The sequence below is a fragment of the Pituophis catenifer genome, unplaced genomic scaffold, assembly GCF_029215685.1.
Source record: "Pituophis catenifer annectens isolate HBS135680 unplaced genomic scaffold, rPitCat1.0.hap2 SCAF_1, whole genome shotgun sequence".
NCBI classification, from domain to species: domain Eukaryota; kingdom Metazoa; phylum Chordata; class Lepidosauria; order Squamata; family Colubridae; genus Pituophis; species Pituophis catenifer.
Window position 1 is genome coordinate 91424304 of NW_027256881.1, and position 23687 is coordinate 91447990.

Consider the following 23687-nt stretch of genomic DNA (forward strand, 5'->3'; position numbering starts at 1 on the left):
ACAATTCCCTAGTTAAATAGAGCTTTTTTTCTTTTGTGTTTTAAAATCTTGAACTCTCCTCTTTTTCCCTAAATTTCCCATTGTTTGCACCTATCTTTTTTGGTGAGGAAAAAGAAAAGAAATCTGCCTGCCTAATTTTCCAACGTTGCAGAACAGCAAAGCCAACAGCCTGCTTTACTTTCAGTTTCCTTTTTCAGCATAGCTAGGGGAAAAAAAAATCTGCTCCAGCAAGCAGCAGAGCCCTGAGCAAAACATCAGCTGAGAGTCGGGAGCCGATCTAAGCAAGGGCTAATTAGCCTATGCTGAAGCTCCACGGGCCAATAAAATTACAAAAAAACACCGAACCATTTGTTAAATAGCTGGCTCGCCTGCCCCTCGCCCACCACTATTTATTGGCAATAAATAGTGGTGCGGAGGAGCGGGGCAAGGGGCGGGCTTTGAAGCACCGCGGCAAGAATTTAAACAGTTTTTTTTCCTCTAGCCATCAGCTGGGACTCAGGAGGCAGCAATAGATTAGGAGTGGGCGGGGTAAGCCAATGGCCGGCGATCCAACAGATCAGAGAGTGAGGGTGAGTGAAGGCATGGGGGGGCGAGAGAGGACTTTGGCAACCCCTGTGAAATGGCCATTCGACCCCCAAAGGGGTCGCGACCCCCAGGTTGAGAACCGCTGGTCTAATGAATGGTTTTTCAAACTGAATTGCATGGGACCCTAGAGAATCTGTGAGATACCAAAGGGGAAAAAAATCCTCACATTCAAATTTTTATTACCAGAACTTGTTTCCTTATCAATAGTTTTTTGCTTAAATGTGTCATAGATGGGACCCTAATTTCATGACAAAGATTCATTGTCTTGTTATAAATATGGCTGTAGGAGAAGAGCAGGCAGAGCTGGGGGGGGACAGAGTTAAACGAGTCATCAGCCTAGAGTCATTATGTTCCCACAAATGGTCTAAGGCTAAGCCAACCCTTCTTGATTTTGATTGACCTTTATCTCATGCCAATTTAGTACTGAACTTTAGTTGAGTAGATTCTTGCATATAGGCTTGAGCAATAAACCACCTGAATTGGGACTTAAAGTATGGTCCTGATTCTTTGTGCCTGACACTGGCAGCTATTATGTCTGCCCCAGTTTTTTTTCCAAAGAGGAGATACCAGCATGAGACCAAAGATCCAGGGCTCACATGAAAGTGGTGTGAAGGCTAAAATGAAACCAGTCCATGGAATCTTTGGATTCAGTCTCTGATAAATGATGTAAAAGCCCCAAACAGACCTACTGCTGCTAATTGGAGGAATAAAGAGTTGAATGGCAGAGGACTTCCAGATTGTAGAGTTGGTCTCCCTAAGAGAAATGCCTCTCCAGGGATCAGAACCTTGATGAGTCATAATTGGACATGCAGGAATAACTCTGGTGCTTTATATCATAAGGCAGTGTTAGAGTCTGAGATTGTGTATTTCAGCCTGTCTAGCATTATATGGACCATTACTTTTTTCTGGGATACATGAACCCTGACCACTTTTCTCTTTTATTTGATTTATATAACTGGCCACCTCACCTTGACATGAGACTTACAATAAAATAAATAAAATACATAATGTCAAAAATAAAAATAAAACACATGGCAGCTGGGCGGATTCAGTATGATGTTTCTTGCTTTTGGATCTGTAGACTGGTTTGAATATTACTTTGTCTGGAGAGTTTCTATAGGAAAGTTTGATTTGCTTAAAACCTTCATTTTCTGAATATTCATTTTGGATCCCTACCCTTGCATGGGGCAGAAGAGCAACTAAGGGAAAGTTTGCACAATGCTAGGATCATAGTATAATCTTTGAGAAGGAAACCTCCCACCTCTCTCTCAGTGAAACTTAAGAAAGCTCATTGCAAAGCAGTATGATGGATTGTGGAGTGATATTTACTAAACAGGTTTTCCTAGGTCTTTTCTCTTACAAAGAGTGGTATCAAAAGCTGTTGTTTTACATTACTGTTTGAAAATATGCAAATGTAATATAACTTTCTGCATTGAAAAGGGCAAACAATACTGATTAACATTGTTTTGGAATAGATATTAGTGAATATGGGAAGCTATATATTTTAAAAAGCATTGTTCTCTCTTCTGAGAATCTTAAAATAGTTATTGCCAAAAGAGTTCATTTGTTCCTTCTTGCAATAAAGCAAATCTGTTTCCTCTAAACAGCAATGACTTCCTCATCCTCAGGAAATAAGGTACATATTTTCATAAGCATCTATGATATGGCAGGAACAGTGGTAATGTAAATAACTGGAAAATGCATTCAGTCACATTCAATCATAGTAGAGAGATTATATGGAACTATTAGAATCCCATGCTTGTGTTATACAGAAGTGTGCAAGGAGACATGCAGGAAGATACCATTTTTATTCACTGAATTGATTGATGTGTGTAATTATTAAGTGATGTCTATGAACAGATGACTCCATCTATTAGCTTAAGGCACACAACTTCTCATAATTAGAGAGTAAATAATGCATGTTTCACATCAACCAGTATAAGAATCCATATATCTTTGCATGAAAGTCATGGAATATAAGTGAGTATACTGTACCACATATGTGTATGAAAATTTTGATGTCTTTCCATTGTATCAGAATATTTTAACTATTAACATTATTTACAAAAATAGAAAAAAATGTAGTGTATAGTTGTAATTTTTAGTTTGTAATTCTATAGTTCCTTATAGAAACCATGTTACAATTCTAAATCTTAATCCTAAAGGAATATGGTGTATCTAAGCAAATCAGTTCACAAATCTGGTCTATGTATTCAGGGAAGAGGTTTCTAAAGAAAATCTGTCCTTTTTGTGTTTCTTTAAACACTGATACCCGAACTTGCACTGAAACTATTTGCAGAATTCCTGAAAGAAGTGTGACTAATGAGATTAGACTTTGTTTACCACATTTAATTCAAGAGAAAGGGATTATTGCTTGTTTTCATTAAGCAATTTTTGGTAGAACAAGCACATCACCAATAATAACTTCTTTCATGTCATTTGTTTTGGTTGATAAGGAGAGATATAAGAGACGTGCCAACGACAAGCCTCGAGAAATTTCATATTAAAATAGCAAACAAATCAGGAGAGTTTCTCTAATGGAGAACTCAAGAAAAATATTCAATTTCTGAGTTATTTATCTTTCAATATATGTATTATGTATATATGTATCTCTTCATTTAATAGTGTTAAGGTATTCAGTAAATTTTAGGAATTCATAGATTTGAAATTAGGTATTCTTCACTATCTCTCCCTTGATATCCATTTGCAGTAAATCTTATTCAATCTTGCGTTCTTCAAATATTTGACATTTTGAGAACAGCATTCCAGTAGCTCTACAGGACGTCACAATGGGGAAGGGTAATGTGTAATCTATTAGAGCAATATGCTTTTATGAACAGTAATTAATATTTTTCAGACTGTAATCTAGAATAAATTGAGCATGTCCAAAAGGATTGATTTTTTTTTTGCCCCTTGGGAAAATAGACATGCTGCAGCTGCACTTTCCCAGTGCCTCACATACGCACTCTACAAAACCACAATTAATAGTCAAATGCTTTAATCTTAATTACTGCAATATTTTCCATTATTGGTCTATGTGTTGTTGTTTTTTTTAGTAGGATGGGTAGGAAATTGAGATCACATCCTTCAGAAGTAGAACATTTTACATTTACAGGATACTCTAACTTTTTCAGTGGTGGAAAACCAGGGGCCCTACTACAAAGGCCCTGGATCCCAACTGATTCTTGATCCTTTGAGGGATACTTCTGTCAACTTGTATAGTTATTAAGCAAAAGATCTGAATGGGAAGAAATAATCCTTGATTTAGGAATTTTTTAACAGCACTTCAAAGTTAAGATGGCCTCAGAAATAGTGATGTATGACCATTCAAGTTAATGATCATTTCACTATCCCTGCGATCACAGGATCACAATTTGGGTACTTGGCAGCAAGCTTGCATTTACAATGGTTGCAATATCTTGCGGTCATGTAATTGAAAATTGCAACCTTCCTAGCCGAGTTCTGACAAGCAATGTCAATTGGGGAATCTAGATTCGTTTAATAACCATGATTTTTTTGTTTAACTGGGGTAAAAATGGTAATAAAATCAGGTCTGATCATGTAACTACTCACTTAATGATTGCATTACTTCACAACCGAAATTCCAATCCTAATTATGGTCATAAATTGATGACTAATGATCATCTAGTGATCCTCTCTGTTATCACAATTAAGGTAACTCCTTGATTTGGGGAACATTTATTGGTAACAGTTTGGAAATTATTAATATAACACCAAGAGTCAGTTTATAGATGGATTGCTATAAAATGTAATCCAGTGATCCAAGTCCAAATATTTCAAGATGAACTGGATTGTCATAGTTATTACGATTTTTGCCACGGTTTTAAGAATGAAACATTATTGAATGTCTTGTTAATGATTATCCCAGGATTGTGTGAAGCTGTGGCTGCTTTAATGATTTGAAAGGACTAGTCTGGTAACAAAATGTCTGCGAGTGAGCAACCAAGCTCAGAGAGCATCAAAGATTCCCCAGTTCAACACTGAGCTACTGATAGTCTCCTCTATTGATTTGAAAAGAAGCCTTTTGTATGCATTCCCATACATATCAAAATATCTCTTCTGGAAAATTTGCACAGCTTCAAGATAGTGGGTTTGTTTATGCTGTTTTTACTGAGTTATCAGCCACTTTTAGCATTATAAATTGTGGTATTCTTCTGGACTATTCTAGCTAGAGAGAGATTGAAAAGACTAGTTTGTGATCTCTGGAGAACAGATTGTGATATTTGTGCTGAGGACTTTGTATCTTAATTTATGGCATCCCACAATATTTAATAAAGTACTGGGATAGATCATCAGGGTGATAGAGTGGGTTAGTGTTTGTATGTAAATGGCTTTGCTGTCTTGAAAACATGGTCATAAGTGTTGTCCATGTTTTAGTAAGGGCGTGGGTGAAGATAAACCGGATGAAACCAGTCCTCCAGATTTTCAAAGGATAGATGTGGCCAGGAGTTTTTATGACCATTTGTGCCAGTTGTATCTGGCAATCAGCACACAACTACTACTGAATTGATTTACTAAATTTTGCTGCACAGGAATACTGCTTGCTACTGGTATATAGTAAAATTTTCACTGGTACAAAAGGGCTACATACAAGGTGTTGATCATTAAATCCTTAAATTAGGCTTTAATTTAGGATACTTGAAGGATGGTCACCCCCCTCATATGATTTTACGTATTTTCTATTTGACAATCCAACGTTACAGATTTTGGGGCAACAGAAATGTATGTATGGAACTCTCGTTCATATTTTAGCCACATCTCAACCTTAGAGTAGCATGTGATGCTAGTAGTTACATTATATTGTTCAGTTATGATTCTTTTTTTTTTTTAATCCTCTTCTAATTTTGGGTTTTATTGCATTAAATTTTAACTAATTATGACATTTCTATTGATTGTAATATTTTAATATTTTTTCATCTATTTCATATTACATTTTAAAATTTACTTCTTTGGAGATTGCAACATGGAAATCCTTTATTATTTAGTACAGTTACTTATTTACTGCATAATAAGCTAATTATAAAACACATTTTGTCTGTTCTCCCCCTCCCCTCAAGTTTAAGCCCTATAGTATATTGCTTTGTAATTCTAGTTCTAATAAAGTAATATCTCCCTTGAATTATTATCAACTCATGTTGACTTCATGAACATATCCCTATAGTCTTCTAAACCAGGGGTCTCCAACCTTGGCAAATTTAAGCCTGGCTGACTTCAACTCCCAGAATTCCCCAGCCAGTTTTGCTGGGGAATTTTGGGAGTTGAAGTCCGCCAGGCTTAAAGTTGCCAAGGTTGGAGACCCCTGTTCTAAACAACAGTACAGAAGTGTTTTACCATGTCTTTCTTCTAGGCTGTTTCTTCAACTTTCAAATTTAGTCTGTAGGTGTTCCTAGCAATCTTTCATCCAGGTAGTCCAACCTTGCGTAGCTTTTTGAGGTCACAAAAAGTCAGTTAGATATGGATTAATATCCAATTTTTTCTCTCCCCCACCCCTTTCAGTTGTGTCTTTTAGACCAGATGCATTTCGGCAGAGACTGCACTATTGATTTTTATAAGTTACTGCGGGAGCATTTTTGAGTGACATGCAGGATACAAATTGTTAGTGATTGCTATTGTTACCTTAGAGTCAGGGGATTACAAGGTCATAAAAAAGATTATTGTTACCTTATAACCCCACTCTTTACATGTAGTAAACTGCATATGCAGTGATGCTTTTAGTACTCACCTCTCCACCTTTGAAAGCTAGAGCAGATTTTTCGTCAGCTTCTGTTCAAGTGGATTTGTTCAGAAAGTAAAAATAGTTGAATAAGTCTTTCATTTCTTTATTAAAACACCAGTGTAAATGGATATGGTATTTGTCTATTAGGGATTTTTTTTAGTACTAAAAAATACAATGTACATTTGCATATTCAACAGATATGATTTGCAAGAAGAGATGCAAATTGGATGCCCACATAGTAGCAGATGCAAATTCATATATCATGCTTTCTACATAGTGCTTTTCTACAGTGTTTTCTTAGTGTGTGATCACAATTTAGAGAGAGGGGGGGAGGGAGGGAGAGAAAGAGCACTCCGTGAGATGATTTGTGACAATTTTTTCTTGCCCACTTATACTAAAACATAGAGCTATTTTTGCTTTCAGGATCTAACAGTATATGTCTTTGAGTAACTTTTAACAGTTGCTTAAGGTAATGCAAAATACCTTAGTATCCACAAGATCATTAATTATGAATTATCTTAGTGCATAGGGTACCTTCGGACTGGTCATTTTTTTCCCCAGCATACAACTCAATTAGTTTCCGATAGACTCGGCATTGATCTTTTATTAGCTTCATATAAATGGTAGTATTCATGCACTTTATTTTGCAGTATGATATTTCAGGAATGTTTATGACATGCTGTAATAAACATTCTAGTTTAATCTAGCAAATGCTGTAGCTGTACCACCTTAATTTTTAAGTGGTATTAAATTTGGCATACTGGTAAGTGAAAGGGTTTCATGAACTGCAAACAATGCACATTTATTTATTTAAGTATAGTTATCCTTTAAAGACCTTCAAGTAAAAGAAGAAGAAAAGTGACATAATTATAACAAGCTTTGGGATCTCTGTAAAAGGCTATATTAGTTAATCTTAAAAATATGCAAAAATTGCTGACAAGGATTCTGGAAAAGGACAAGAAAGCTAGTATACAAATAAATAGGCATTTGTGGAAAGATTTTTGATTCAAATGGTTTCTGAATATGATATATTTGATTATACTTTCTGGCTCTAAATTGATAACTGGATGATTTTATCTCCTGAGTATAATCCAGCTATGATCCTTAACCCAGAAACAATTTAAGTGGTATGAGGAAGAAGTAAATATAGAAGTATTTATAAAAGTTGATGCTCATTTTGGCTTTTAGTTTTATAAACACAAGGACTGCTAGTTCATTTATTTATCTTTAGGAAGCCTCTGAGTTCAATTTTTACAAGTCCAGTCAAGGTGGCAGATAAGATAAAAACAATGCATGTGATAATAATGTTATAATAGCAGCCAGTACTAACGCTAATTCTGATAACAAATTCATAAACACGAACCCAATCTTGTATAGATATAGATGAAGGCATGCCTTAAGATACATTGTCACTGAAGTTTCTGAACTATGTCTAAAGACATTGTGAAGGAAAATTCATTGTAGCTGTTCACCTGGAATCTCACCTATAATGCAGACATAACTGCGTTCAGTATTCTTTTGCAAGCCACCATCCCCACTTCTACTTCCTGTTAAGTGATGAATCCATTCGTGAGTGAGAAGCGAAACTCTATATAAAAACAGGTTTTATTGCTTTTTCTACTCCCAGCATCTCCATCTTATCTAGGTTTCATTTTGTCTCACTATATTCATCATCTGCCTTCATACAAGGGCTCAAGAGTTCCCCAGCTTCTAGTTCCCTAAGAGCAACAGAGGGAAACCATAGGTAAATACTGCATAGTTGGTTATGTGTAGAATTTGAAAAGGGTGCTTCACAAAATACACATATAGCATATCAGGAGTGTCAAACTCAATTTCATTGAGGGCCGCATCAGGGCTGTGGTTGACATCGGGGAGGCCAGAGGGGCGTGGCCGACTGGCTGGGTGTGGCCAGCTTGACGCCACTCCCCAAACTGCTGGCATGTTTCCTCTTCGCATTGGGTAGACTGGGTCAAAGCCACGCTGGCCCAATGTTTCTTCTTAGCATTGGGTAGACTAGGGCAAAGTGATGCAGGTTGGTCCCTTACATTTTTCAGATGGCCCCGTGGGCGGGGTCTGACCACATCGCAGGCTGGATCTGTCCCCCAGGCCTTGAGTTTGATAACCCTGCAGTATATGTATAACTCCTTATTGTGTTAAAGAAGCTGCATTCTTCAAAAAACTTGCTATAGGTGCTTTGAAGGCTTTTCTTAGTTGTTTCCACATGTACATATTGCAAAAGTAGCAATAGCACTTAGACTTACATACTTATATTCTTTTATGCTTTATAGCACTCTTAAGCATTTACAAAGTCAGCATATTGCCCCCAACAATCTGGGTCCTCATTTTACCGATCTCAGAAAAATAGAAGGCTGATTCAACCTTGAGTCCTGTCAGGTTCGAACTCCAGGCTGTGGGCAGAGTTAACTTGCAATACTGCATTCTAACCACTAGGCTACCAGGGATCCCAATGCTTCAATAATGGTCCCACTGCATCAAAAGATGCTTCAGTAGTGATCCCACTGTGTTTTGCACCTTTTTTGATAGAAGTTTTGTGCAACTTTGCCATGTTACTATAACATCTGTATCTGAGAGACACTTTATCCCATGATGCTGTTCAGTGTATCAACAGTTTTCTGGTCATAGCTTCTTTTGAAGCTTTTAAATCCCCATCTGTTTCCCCTTTTTATGTATTTCAAATGACTAGCCATCTCCTGCCTATCTGATGGAAGAAATACTTGTATATCTTCAGCAGTTGACTTGACTTGCCTCCCTTTGAAATACACTTGGGAGGATGGTACAGTGTACCCAATACCTGCTTGCTAAATGTGCTGTTGAGGGCTGTGAATGTCCAAGTGGCTCTCATAGAACCAAGCACCTTGACTGCAGTTGGATATTATTATGATGATACTTAGGCCATAGAAAATGTTTAAGCAAAGCTATTGAGAACAGTCCATTGTTGCTATTATTATAATAACTTGGGAGGTAAGTCCAGAATGTTTGTCCAGAAGCTTCTACCCTAAAAAGCCAAGGCATAAATGTGAAAGGATAGACCAGAAAATATATCTCACCTGTTATATCTTAATTTGGTACTTGAGAGAGGGGATGGAGTGCAGCAGTGTCACCAACATCAATTTCATATCTGTATTCTACTTAATGCACACTTGTGTAAATGTGTGTACACACTACTAAGCTTTCTGCATTGAAACCATCTGAATAAAAAATATCCACACAAAGATGTAGACATGTTATAATCACTACAAAATAAATAGTGTTCCCTTTGTTAGTGTAGTACACTTGTTTTTCATTTTGCATTTGCGCAAATGAGAGTTATGCTGTGATGCGTGTGTCAAAACCGATAAAACCTGCCTTTGCTAATAGACCTCTAAGTAGATCATTACAAGTATGTAATGAACAAAGTACATTCTGTCACTTTATTGGACTAGCTATTAATTGAGATAAGTCCTTGACCGACCTTGCCATAAAATCCTTGGCTGTGTTTGAAAGGTTTTTTTTGGGACAAAAAATTATTGTAGCGTGCAAATTGCTGAGCTTTGTCTCAAAAAGCAAAGAGACAAAAACATGATCTTTATAATTGCAGCATACCTTCTAAATATAAGGATCTTCTTAGAAGTACAAAAGTTTGATTTAGGTTAGACCACTAACATGAAGACATTAAGGTCATTGGAGTACAGAGGATGTTCCATTTCTTCAAAAAACTCTACACATGGTTCCTAATTCAGATTAGGACTGTGAGCAAAGTGGAAGAAGATCTGATTCAGACTGGGTTTTACGTAATGTATTGGCTGTTTCTGAAACTCTGCACTTGGAGCTTAAGGTTGCTCACACATTGTGCTGTTAAGTGTCAGGTTATTGGAGGTAAATGAATAGTGTTCTATGGATTTGAATTTTAAGTGAAAAATATCAGTTAAGGTTCCAACTGGAAGTGAAGGAATTAACAGAGGGTGAGAAATGCAAACACCTTTTGTCTATTCAGAATTATTCTACAGTACAGAGGAAATCTGAACAACTATTTTGGGAGTTGTAACATATATCCCAATAAAAGGATGTTGTTTTGGTCAAAAGAACAGCTGCATGCTCTGTCAGCATCTGAGTCATCCTCAAATGCATGTTCATTTATAGCAACAATATTATGAGGAAACTAAAATACAGAACTGTGAGGATTAAAAACTGTATGAGTATGTCATTGTTTAAAGACTTGTGAGTTAAAGTACTTGCTTTTTTCCTAAACATGAACTAGGCCTCTCTGCACCACACTTTCTAAAGTCATAACAGTGCTTTTTTGTCTTGAAGCCAAAGACCTGGTAGAAAACAAACTATTTTCAATCACTATTTTCAGTGATTAATATTCTGTATGATCAGGGATTGCCACTTAATAGCAAAGATTTTGTTTTCTCCCAGTATCTGTTATATTTATGCCCCAAAATATTATCTCATTGCCATTAAGTCTCAAGAATTTCTCTGAAGGAAAATGATGTTTCCTGAGCAATAGTTACTACATTGATCTGCAGAAGAAGTGGAAAACCCTTTTTAAAATGTTTTGTAATTCGCTTTTATATGCCCTGTCTCAGTAGTATTACAGTACTTGGTTCAAACCTCTAAGGTAAACTGATGTTTGCAAAACATTTCTAATTAGTCTATTTATAGGTGAATCTCCAAGGAAGGTTAGGTATCTTTTTTGTCCTGGCACTTAAGTAAATAGTGCTTGCTAATGGAGTTGTTGCCATGTCACAAAAGATTCTTTAAAGTATAACACAATAACTGAGTTGGGAGGGACCTTGGAGGTCTTCTAGTCCAACCCCCTGCTCAAGCAGGAAACCCTATACCATTTCAAACAAATGGTTGTCCAATTTCTTCTTAAACGAGCCATGATGGCACAGTGGTTAGAATACAGTACTACTGCAGGCTAAATCTGCTGACTACCAGCTGAATGCCAGCATTTCAATTCTCACTGGCTCAAGGTTGACTCAGCTTTCCATCCTTCTGAGGTTGGTAAAATGAGGACCCAAATTGTTGGGGGCAATATGCTGACTCTGTAAACCGCTTAGAGAGGGCTGTAAAACACTGTGAAATGATGTATAAGTCTAAGTGCTGTTGCTATTACTAAAAACCTGCAGTGTTGGAGCACCCATAACTTCTGGAGTCAAGTTGTTCCACTGATAAATTATTCTGTCAGGCAATTTCTCCTTATTTTTAGGTTATTTCTTTCCTTGTTAAGTTACTGTCCTTTACTTCTTGTCCTGCCCTCAGGTGCTTTGGAGAATAAGTTGACCCCTCTTCTCTGTAACAATACATATAAAGTATATATACTGGTAGTATACAGTAGAGTAGAGTAGAGTAGAGTAGAGTAGAGTAGAGTAGAAGAGTAGAGTATATATGGTAGTGTGCATAGCATAGCATAGCATAGCATAGCATAGCATAGCATAGCATAGCATAGCAAGCATAGCATAGCATAGCATAGCATAGCATAGCATAGCATAGCATAGCATAGCATAGCATAGCAGCTATAAAGTATCCCTTATAGAACAGGGGCCCATCAGTTGATGGCCAGGTTGTTTGGACACCCTCACGCAAACCTTGTAAACAGACCCTTGAAACCTTAGAATTATCATGAAAACGCAAAATTGTTACATTATTCAGAGCATCATCATGCTTAAACATCAAAGAGATAAAATTTAGCTTCCGCCCTATCTCACTGCCTACATGACCATTCAAAAATAGGTACAGCTATTAGCCCAACCCCCATGCTTTAAAAGTTGTTTATAGTCATAACAGCTTGTTGTTTTCTCCTTTGTTGTAAGGGCTGGATCTGACGACAGGAAGCATAGGGAGCTGAGATGGGATGGGGTCATTATGAAATACGGTGCAGGGGCTCTTTGCATCCAAGACTCAGAAACAAGCATCAAGAAATCCACTATTACGCAAAGACACGAGAAAAAGACCTAAAATTAAAAACCTTTGGGCTATTTTAAATAGAGGGTTTGATTCTACAGTAGCTGATCTTCATTATTAAGGTTACTTGTATCTGCCAGAAACACAGCATGTCTATCCATTGCTTTTGACTCTTCTGATGTTAGTCTGTGGGTGATTGAATTTCCAGAGAAAGATTTACTGCTGGCCCTGACCCATCCTGAAAACAAAGGCATTTTAAGATACTTCACCAAACAGTATTATTTACATACATAAACATTAAAAGCACAACATCACAAATTAATGACTTTAAAATGAATTAAAAAAATATTTTAAAGTGTAGGCAAACCTCATAATAGCATAGAAAGACTTTTGAAGAGCAGCAGAAAGGTCAGGAAATGTAAATTGAATTGAATAGAATACTTTATTTATCCAAGTTTGATTAGACACACAAGAAATTTGTCTCCAGTGCAGAAGCTCTCTGTGTACATGCATAGCAATAGAATAATCATAATAATAATAATATCAATAAGAGAGGGGAGTAAAGAAGATAAGAATAAATAATGAAACTATGGCCATACTACATGGGCAAATACACATAGACATCAGGAGGCACTGTGAGAATTAGGTGTTCAGCACAGTGAAAACAGAAAGGAAAAACTGTCTACCTGTGTCTAGTTGTTTTGGCCTGCAGTGGTCCATACTGCCATTCCAAGGGAGGAGTTGAAACAGTTTATGTCCAAAATGTGAGAGGGTCTGTAGATATCTTCTCAGACCTCTTTCTGATCCACATAATATACAGGTCTTTTATGGAAGGCAGGTAAGTTGCAATTGTTCTTCCTGCAGTCTTAAACTATCCATTAACCCAACAGTTACAGAAGTACAAATGACAGACTCTGTAAAACTGTATCAACAGATCCTGGGGCAATCTGAATTTCCATAACATTTTTTTATTATGCCTTTTAAATGATGGTTTTAATGTTAGATGTCCATTTCAACTCCCAGGAGATTATAGAACTCAAAAACTTGAAGGACTCTGTTGCTGATACTGTGCTTTTAAATATAGTAAAAAGTGGTATTATAAAAGATCTCCTAAAATCCACTCTTAACTCTACAGTTTTAAGCATGTTCAGCTCCAGATTGTTCCAACTGCACCACAGGGCCAGTTGTTCAACATCCTGTCTATACGCAGACTCGTAACTGTCTCAAATGATACCAATGACCATTTATGTCATCTGCAAGCTTCAGAACTTTAACAGTGATCTCTAGAGAGGCAGTCATTGATACATAGAGAGAAGAGCAATGGAGAGAGCACACAGCCCCGAGGGGCACTTTTTCTAATTGCCTGGGTACTAGCTTCACTTGTTGTTTTCCATCTGTCAGAAAGCTGATAATCCACCTACCGGTATGTATGAACAGTGAATTTAGTCAGTTTAGAGTGAAGAATTTCTGGAATGATGGTATTGAATGCTGAGCTGAAGTCTACAAAAAGGATCCATGCATAGATCTCTGGGCATTCAAGATGTTGCACGATGTAATGCAATGCCATACTGACAGCATCATCTGTTGACCTATTTAGGCAAACTGTAAGGGATCTAACAATGGATCTGTGATGACTTTCAGGTAGGCCAGCACTAACCTCTCAATGGTCTTCATAAATGCAGATGTCAAAGCAAGTGGCCTGTAGTCTGATGAAGGAGTTCTTATTCTTATTTCTTACGATGATGGTAGTTGTGATTTGAAGCAAGAAGGGACATAACACATCTCCAGTGATTTATTAAAAATCTGCGTGAAGATATGGGCCAGTTGTTCAGCACAGGGTTTCAAAAATGAAGGAGTTACTCCAATTGATGCTGTTCCAATCTTTTGTCTATGAAATAGATAAAATGGCAAAAGCTAATCCTGGTTCAAAGCTATTAAAGATGTTAACACTCTCAAAGGAATTGGGGCAAGGAAATGAAGCTGGGACTTCATACTGCTAACATATTACCAGAGTGTCCTGTCAGATACAGTCTTGGCTACTTGTCTTGAAGCCCTAGATAATTATTAGATTGTCAAAATAAATTTTAGTGAAGTATTTCCATCCACTATGCTTCAGGTAACATGTCAGTCTAAGATAATTTTTATCTGCAGAGGCTTCTCAAATCACTGATGTATTGAGAAACGTCCATAGATCATATTCTTGATTTTTAAAGGAAAAGTAATCCCTCCATAACACAATTTAAATATTCTTCTGGGTCTTGATTTGTGATTGAGTAGATTCAATTTTACCTGCCCACTGCTGTTCCATAATAATGATTTCTTAAACTTTCTTGAATTTTGATGAAAAAGAGAGAAAGCTTGACATCATCTCACATTGGTGAGATTTCACACCCAATCCCTGGATAAGCTCTGTCAGTTTTATGTAAATGTGAAACAGCAGGAGGGAGAGAGTAGATTCCTTTGGGATGTCTTGAAGTACGGTGGGGTTGAGCAGTTCTTTTTGTAAGTGAAAGCCAGGAGCTGAACTGCTGTTTAAAAGAGAAATATTTGTTGTAAAGGTCAGTGAGTTTTAAGAATCTGAGCTTTAGAGTATCAAAGAGTTCTCATGTGCTACAGTTCCCACATCAGCAGTTCCCACTTCAGGCAGACATCGTTTTTTCTATCACCTATCCATCATCTTCCATTGCTCTGTCTTCCTTTTGAGATGGGGTGTTAAAAAATACTCTACTCCTATGACCTCTCTGCAGACCTATCCACTAAATATAATGAAAATAATTATATTTGTTTACATATTCCATTCTTACTCTTGAAATGGGACAACTTGCCGCAGCCAATTTGCCATGGCCAACTTGCCATGATCAACTCACAACTGTCAATTCTCCATGGCCAACTCATCACGGCCAACTTGCAGCAGGACAACTCAATATGGCCTACTCACCATGGGGCACCTCGCTGCAGGACAATTCAACAATTATTTAAAATAATTAAATATTTTAATTTTTGTCATTCACATTTCATTTTGTCCCTCCTTTAGCATCCTTTCTTTAATGATTCTATTCCACTAATTTTTATATATATTAGTGTAACTCTTGTCAAGTTGACTGTAGCGAGTTGGCCACAGTGGGTTGGGCACGGCAAGATGGCTGTGGCAAGTTGCTGTAGGCTCTTCCACTCTTTCACACTGGTATTGGCATCAAAAGAGGATCAGAAATAGGGATTTTCCATTCCACTGAAAGGAACAACTAATTAAATTGAATGATTTAATTGGTATTCTGTTAGTCTGAAAAAAATTGCTAGGGCATGTCAGTGAATTATTAGTACTTGTAAAAGTAACTTATGTTATGTAAGGTTAACAATCACCATATTCTTGTGTAGTGGTGATCATTTCAGTGTCTTTTTCACATAAAAAGTTTGCTGGGTCACCATTTAACTGGATATAAACATTTTTAATGCATGTGTATCCCATGGTAACAACTTGGTTTGTGGTTATTTTTAAATGTTAAGTTTCTTGGGCTAAAATATGAAATATCAGTTATCTGAATTGCATTTCATTGATTCCTTGTGTGTCATTAAATCATTTTTTACTACTAGATAGATTTTCTCCATGATGTTCTTTCAAGTCTTCCGATAGGGTACTCATTGCTGCTGGAACTGAATCCATCGACCTTGCTGCTGGTCATCTTCTTCTTCTCTTTCCCTCCACCTTTCCCAGGATTAGAGCCTTTTCCAGACAGCTGGGTCTTTGCATAATGTGACCAAAATAGGATAATTTGTGCCTCAAGTGAGAGCTCCAAGGCTCCTATGCACAAACTGGACAACAAATTGGATTAAACTGCAAATATAAACCTTTATGACAATAGAATAAATAAATTATGCATGTGTGTATGTGTGTACACGTTAAGTAATACTGTTAACAGTTTATTATTTTTAAATTATGTGTGCAGAACTGGCAAATTTTAATGCAGTTGACTTAGAATGTTATTTTCTTGAGCCAGTTTAATGGGAGATACAATAAACAAAGCGTGCCACAGCTTTGGACACAAAGATAAATAGATTCACCTCAGGGTATTGAACTTGTTTTCTTTATTTTAGCTCAAGTTGTCTTGGGAGAGTTTATCCATGTTTGAAGTACCTCTAAATACACTCAAAGGGCATGATGGTTAATTTCGGGAAAAACTACTGTGGGAAAATATGCTGCTTCTTCATGAAAGACAATGGAACTCAGTGGAATGTTGATGATTAATGCTTTAAAAAACATTTTTCTTAAGATTTAGAAAATGTTTCTGGTGTTCACTTAACGTTGACACATTTTTTTTTAAAGTAAAGGACAATCTTAGTATGTTACTTGTATGCCCATGTGTTTTCCATGGTCGCCTTCTGGAATGTGTTTCATCAGTTATAGCCTTACTAAGATGTGGCTTTGTTACTGAGATTTGGGATCCTTGTCTGTAGTGGAGCCTGTTCAGTATATTGAATGTTTTGGAATGTTTCTGTAACTCAGATTTTGATTATTTAATGGTTTTAATATTTTTTTTTCATTTTTATATGCTTCTATGTGTTTTAGATTGCATTTGGTGTATTATTTTTGATTGGGTTTTAAGTGTTGTAAGCCAGGGTGTCTCATGCTTGAGATTGGCAGCTTCAAGTTGAAGATGTAAATACATACATACATACATACATACATACATACATACATACATACATTCTATTCCCATGTGTCTCCAATTCAAGTACAAAGCAGGAATGGCTGCTTATCTTTTGAACTTGGAAAAGGTAGGGTAGGCCAATGGTGCCATCTGTTGAGACTGAAAAAATGCTTAATGGCTCTCAAGAGACAACTCTCACCTCTGTGGGTTGGCATGAACCCATGGAGTCATCAGGATTGGGTTTCTTGTAGACTTTGATGTCATTCTAGGCTTGTTCCACAGGCTTGAATATTTATTTTGGTGTGTTTGTTTTCTAGCCGGAGGTCTGGCCAATATACAATGAATCATGATAACTCTAAGAAGCCTTCAGAGAAGCTCCCTTGCGAGCATTCGGGATCTCAAGATTCACTTGATGAATTATCCATGGATGACTACTGGAAAGAACTTGAAAATATCCATGAAACAAGAAGTGGTAATCATGAAGAACGTGACCTGGTTGTGGTGAAAGAACCTGATGGTAATCACAGTTAAACTCTATGAAACTATTCCATAGATTTTGAAGGTTTGGTTTTGCACTATTTGGTTTCTGCTTCTACTCTAGGCTTGTGTAGTACAGATTTAAGATTGGCGGATGTTTCTAATCTGTCACCTAGTAACGGTAATAATGTGAAAAACATGGATGTGTTACTATAGATTACTAAGGACTGTAGGGAAAGATACTTCCTTAAATAACATATAATTTAGGCGTGGAATTTATGGTGACAACATGTGCAGATGGATTTAAAAAAGGATTATGAACAGTTATTTTTTAGTTATGACACTGAAAACCAGAACAGACAATGGAGTGAGTTTTAATTCTGGGCATTTGGTTGACCACTTCTGAAAGCAAGATGCTGTACATCATAAAGCTTTAATTATGCCCAATAGGTTGGTTCCGTATGTTTCCCATTGATGTTGAAGGGAGTATGAGAGGTTCTGATTTTTGTGATGCTTGCTAGCTATGTAATCATCTCCAGTCAGAATGTGCACATTCATCGTATAAAAAGTAATAGAACTGGAGAAGATAATGGAATAAAATACAAGTCATCTGTGCGTATGGGTTACAAGTCTACATCAAACCAGGTTCATCTTTACTTTTGGCAATTAGCTCCTCATTAACTATTTTATTTTTCTGTCATCGTAGCTTCTGGTGAGGATAGTATTGTAGCAATTTTAAATGTGCTTTGGAATCAATTACAATTAATTATTGGGTGTGTGCTCAACATTACCACAATATAGACTTTGTTGTGAGTAGCCATTGATGGTCAAACATTGATCGGCTTTAAAAGTGTTCCTTTAAAAAACCACCAAACCAAAAATATCAACAGTGTCCTAGAAATTCAGGAATATTTTTTAAACTGTATTTAAAAAATCAATACTATAAAAAGTCTGTATGCCTGGTTTCTTTATTTAAAAAATTGAAATTAATTGAATTCTAAACTGCCTGGAATATAGTATAAAAGATTTCACTATTCCATTGGCTGGTTCACAGTAATGTGATACAGATAATTCATGCTGTTATACTGCTGGCTTTGCTTCCAGATAATATGCGCAACGTTTATTGCCCATTGTTTTATAGTTCAGGAGTAAGAAGGAATTTCAGCCATTATTGATACTGGATTAGGGCCAAACCATAGCTGAAGTAGCAGGAAGTTGTTGTTCCATTTTTATATAGAATGATTGTCTTGTAAAGCTAGAACCTGCAGTACAACATCCACTTGTCATGCTTGAGGAATTTTGCTTTTAGAAATGATCTAGTATTTATTTTTCAACTATTTCTAGTGTCTAAAAAAATTCTTACTTTTAGATAGCACCATTTAAAACTTAATAGTGTCACATACTTGTATGTTAAATGTACAAGATTCAGTGTTGATTTAGTGCTAAAAAAAGAAAGGAAACAATGAAATATAATTATATGCCAGATAATACATTTAGCATTGTGATTTCAGTGCTGATCATATAACTCTTCTTAGAAGCATGTCAGTCAATCATGTATTTTATTATTAGGAGTATTTAATTCTTAGGATTTTTCACATTGCCAAAAGATATAAAAACTGTAACCTTGCAATAAAATATTGTACAAATACTAAATTTTTAAATTTGGAAAGATGGGGATTGCTAAAAGAGCAATAATAGCAAAATATTTTATGGCAAAGCTAACAAAATAAAAGCACAAACTGCATTACAAATACTTATTATTTATTACTCTGTTAAAGAATTACATCTAAATAAATTAATATGTTACTGGAATTTTTTTCCAATAAAATATTAATTGTGTTATTTCTGCTATGGAGGTCTAGCCAAACACGATTTAAAAATAACAGAGAAAACTTTTATTGAATGATATCTGACAAACTTAACACTGTTTATCAAAGCTAAGTTCTGTTTTAGATTTGGAGATGGAGAATAGTTTAAACTTGAGTTAAAATATTTTTTTAAAAAAATGAATGATTTAATTTTTTTCATTTTATCTATAAGGAAAACTGATATGAATACATTTGTGAAGGTAGCAGAAACACTATTGAGTAATCCTACAATAATTTTCCGGCAGACTAATGATTTATAGTTTTTCTCCGCAGGACTCCTGTATTCAGGAAAGTATTAAAGTGTTGCCAGCTAAAAACAATAAGAAAATTATCCCCTTACAAATCACTAAAGAGCAAGGAGAGCATCAACTGAATTGTTGCTATTGCATTGCAATTGAATGTTGCAATGCAATAGCCCATTTGCGGTAACAGCACTCTCATTAGCTTGATAACCTCTGATTAAATTGAGTTAACAAAGAGTTCCCTTAGAAAAACAAATTGCTTAGAAAGGATAAAAAATACAGATGATATATATTCTGATGCAACAAATTCATATTTTTGAAGGAAATCCATGCAACAAAAGGTACAAATCAACAGGAATCAACAGAAAAGAGAAATGATAGTTTTGGTACAGATGTTATAGTAGTTTCGCTATGTACATCTACCTTGTCCTTTCTCATGGAATTCAGTGGCCATATTCATATGTAATAGCAAAACATGTCTTGCTACATTTAATGTCCCAGGTGTGCAAGTGTTTATTTCCTCTCAAAGTATTTTAATAATTTGGGAGAAAACCAGTTTTCTGTATCCAGATTTAACAACAAATTTAAAACTGTGCAAAGCAGTAACATCTAATCTGACCCCACAGTTATGGAATAAACAGAGAAAAACAAAGCATGCAAATAACGTTGAGATTCAGGACTTCTCAATCTCGTAACTTCCATCTATGCTTGCCATGATTATTGCGGGGAAGAGAAAATATTTGTGGGATAGCAATGAAGAATAATACAAAACAGAAACCAAATGTCTTGATATTTGAATGATCCTTTTTACAGCTTCATTGCAATCCCTAGGAATACTTTAAAAAAAAAAAAAACCTTTTACCATGTAAATCAGTCGGTTTTATCTAATTTTTGTGCAGAGGTAATGAAACATGGTTCAGGTTAGGTCAAGTGTTTTAGCCTCAATATGATAGGTTTGAAATTTTTTAAGCATGTTTGAGTTGAATCACGAATTGTGGCCTCTTTTCTTTTTTAGTACATGAAAAAGTTTCTGCTGTACTATAGAGACTATTTTCATTTTTCTGTTAAAAAATACAGGGTTGAATGTAATACAAACTGCATCATACGTATATGTTCTTCTTCCCTTTATTTGAGTAGAGGGTGAATTGGAAGAAGAGTGGTTAAAAGAAGCAGGTCTGTCCACCCTCTTTGGTGAAGCTGCTGGAGATTCCAATGAAAGCATGGTGGTTTTGGCCACCTTGACGAGAACTCAGGCTATAGCAGTTCAGAAGCGAGTCGATACCGTCACCCAGACAATGAGGAAGAAAAACAAACAGTACCATGTTCCTGATGTGAGAGAGATCTTCAAGCAACAAAATGAATCAATGGAAAAAGTAAGTTCCTGATTTGGGGCTTTGGTTTGGCATTTCTGAAAAAGCTTTTTAAAACAGTGCAAGATAAATGGGAAGTGAAATGCACTTCTTTTCCATTTTAGCAAAACCCACAGTAGAGGACATTTCAGAAGAAGTGAAGACAAAGTCTGGATTTGCCAATAAATATATTTTTTAAAGGGTAGATTGCCTATATAAAGGATCACGTATACTTTCCGAAAGTTTGCCTTTTTTTTTTCTTTTGTGAGGATTCTAAACTTTGAAGTAAAATTAAGCAACTTTTCAAGGGAGCATATTTTAATGTAGGTGTAGAGGACCTGAGTTTTATTTTGATCCTTGTGACTTTCATTTAAAGATGATTGAGAAAGGATGCAACTTTTGTTTATGAGTATTCAGTTGCATTGAAATCAATTTGCATGACTCCTGCAAATTGATTTTTCTGAATTCAGAATTCCCCAGCAGTTATAAAATTAAGAAATGTGAATTAATTGCTCATATCACTATTCTACAAATAGAGAAAAATATTTTCTGTATAGAATATTTAGAATGAAAGAAAGTATACAATGTAGAGAATACTTCCCTGCTTGGTAATGTCATTCAATTAATTCACATTTAGGAGAGACCAATATAGTGTTCAATATTTTATTGAATTGTATGCAACTATAATATTCTGTTAATTATTGAGAGCAGTATGATATAGTGATTGCGTTGTTGGATTATGACCAAGAAGACCTATTGTGTATCCAAATCTACCCTTAGCCTTATGTCTAGAGGAAAGGCAACACCTAAATGTACTTAAATTACAAATATTGAAGAACGTTGATAAAATAAAAAGCTATGAGGCATATCTATAAAAGCATTAAAAGTGTACTTCAGTGCAAAGGAGGCATTATTTTTCTAATGTCCCACGAAACTTGATGCACCCTGATCTCTATTACAAATGAATATATTGTAGACACTTGAGATTTCAGTGTTTTAGAATAAAAATATGAAAAAGTATTTATTTCTATTAGGAACAAAAAATAGGAAGTAGTAGATAATCTTAAAATGTAATTCCTAAAACTTGCAGACTGTTATGCAGCACATTCTCTATTTGTTTTAAGCCATATAATTGAGATGATATACAGTAATGATGCAAGTATTGGGCATTTACATGGCCAATTCTTCTACTTCAGTGCTACTCCTATAGTTCCTTTCAGTCAGAGTTTATGGTTGGTTCATGATATTGATTCAGCCCATTTTGCTACAGTATATTCCAGTGATGGCTAACCTTTTGCCATTGCGTGCCAGGAGAGGGGGGGGCGGGGGAGGGTCGCACGCACACGTGCCCACCCACATGTGTGCGCAACACCCCCCCCGGTCCTGGCACATGATGGCCTGGTAGGCCCGTTTTTCTTTCTTACCTGGTTCCAGATCCTCTCTATTTATCTGGGAAGGGCGAAAACAGCCTTTCTCACTCTCTCGGAGGCCCTCCAAAGGCCCTCCCAACTCCCGGCGGGACAGGAAGTGACATTTTTTGCTGTCTCCAGCCTCCAGAGCCTCTCTAGGAGTCTCTAGGAGCCTCTCTAGGAGTCTCTGGAGGCTGGGGATACCAAAAAACATCACTTCCTGTCCCACTGGGAGTCGGAAAATGGGCCCTTTCAGCCTCCATAGGGCCTCCAAGGGAGTGGGAAAGGCTGTTTTCGCCCTTCCCAGATAAATAGATAGTATCTAGAGCCAAGTAAGAAAGAAAAACGGGCCTTCCCCACCCCCCCCAGGCCCTCCAGAGGCAGGAAACAGCCTGTTTCCCTACTTCTGGTGGGTCCAGAAGGCCCGAAAATCAGCTGGCCGGCACGCACATGCGCCCCAGAGCTGAACTGGCGTGCCCACTAATATGGCTCCGCGTGCCATCTGCGGCACACATGCCATAGGTTCGCCATCACGGGTCTATTCCATCAATTTAGCTTTCCCTCTTGAAAGCAGAGAAGCCAGGAGGAGAAAAACAAATTAGTTTCTGCATGTATTAACTGTGTGTGTACAGATTTAGTGAAACAATGAAGGATTCTCTTTTTAGAGGAATAAATTGCATTTTCATTCTTTGATACCATCAACAATGCTACTTTTTATTATGAAGTATAACTCTATGCTTATATTATATTTGTAAATAGGAAAACAGTTTTGGTGTTTTTTAAACCAATAAGAAATAAGACAACAAATGTATTATTGTGAAAATATTGCACCTAGTTAAAAGATGGATTTTTCTCTGGAGCAACAAGATCTTTTATATAAGACAAGTATAAGTATATAAGTATACAAGTTTATAAGATTAGCAATGATAAGCTATGAAGTAATTTTGCTAACCTATTGGAAATCCAATATAGATAAGATCTGGATAAAAACATGTGCCACCATTGTACTAAGCAGTTTTAACTCACATGGATTCTTTCTTTTAACAAAGAAGGCAATATTTTATTAACTCTCTCTACCGTTTAAAATCTGTCAATTGGGAAGAATTGAAAATATGTTGAAAATAAAAATAATTCCACTATTCCACTGTTAACATTCGTATCTAGGGCACATTTGCTATTACACGGTTTAGCGTGTAAAAGTACAATGTAAAAGAAAAATCTAAGCGCTCTCCTCATTTTCCACTTCAAAATGGGTATTCTGAAATGTGAATCATAATATCAGAAAAAAAAAACAGTCTAGAACAGGGGTGTCAAACTCAAGGCCCGGGGGCCAGATATGGCCCATGGGACTGCCCTGGAAACAGTGAAAGATTGGCTTACGGTGCCTCTGCCAGTGAAAACGGAGCTTGGGAGGGCCGCGAGTGGCCCTCCTAAGCTCTGTCTTTTCTGGCAGAGGGTTGCTGG

At 36.5% G+C, this 23687-nt stretch overlaps 1 protein-coding gene across 1 annotated transcript in view; it reads left to right on the forward strand.

Annotated features, from left to right (window-relative positions):
* ARHGAP18 (Rho GTPase activating protein 18) overlaps positions 1-23687 on the forward strand; it is a 62955-nt gene that overhangs the window by 5782 nt on the left and 33486 nt on the right. The window contains exons 2-3 of the mRNA XM_070952658.1: positions 17196-17395; positions 20603-20838. Coding sequence (XP_070808759.1) covers positions 17196-17395; positions 20603-20838 — 436 coding nt within the window. The remainder of the gene's footprint in view (positions 1-17195; positions 17396-20602; positions 20839-23687) is intronic.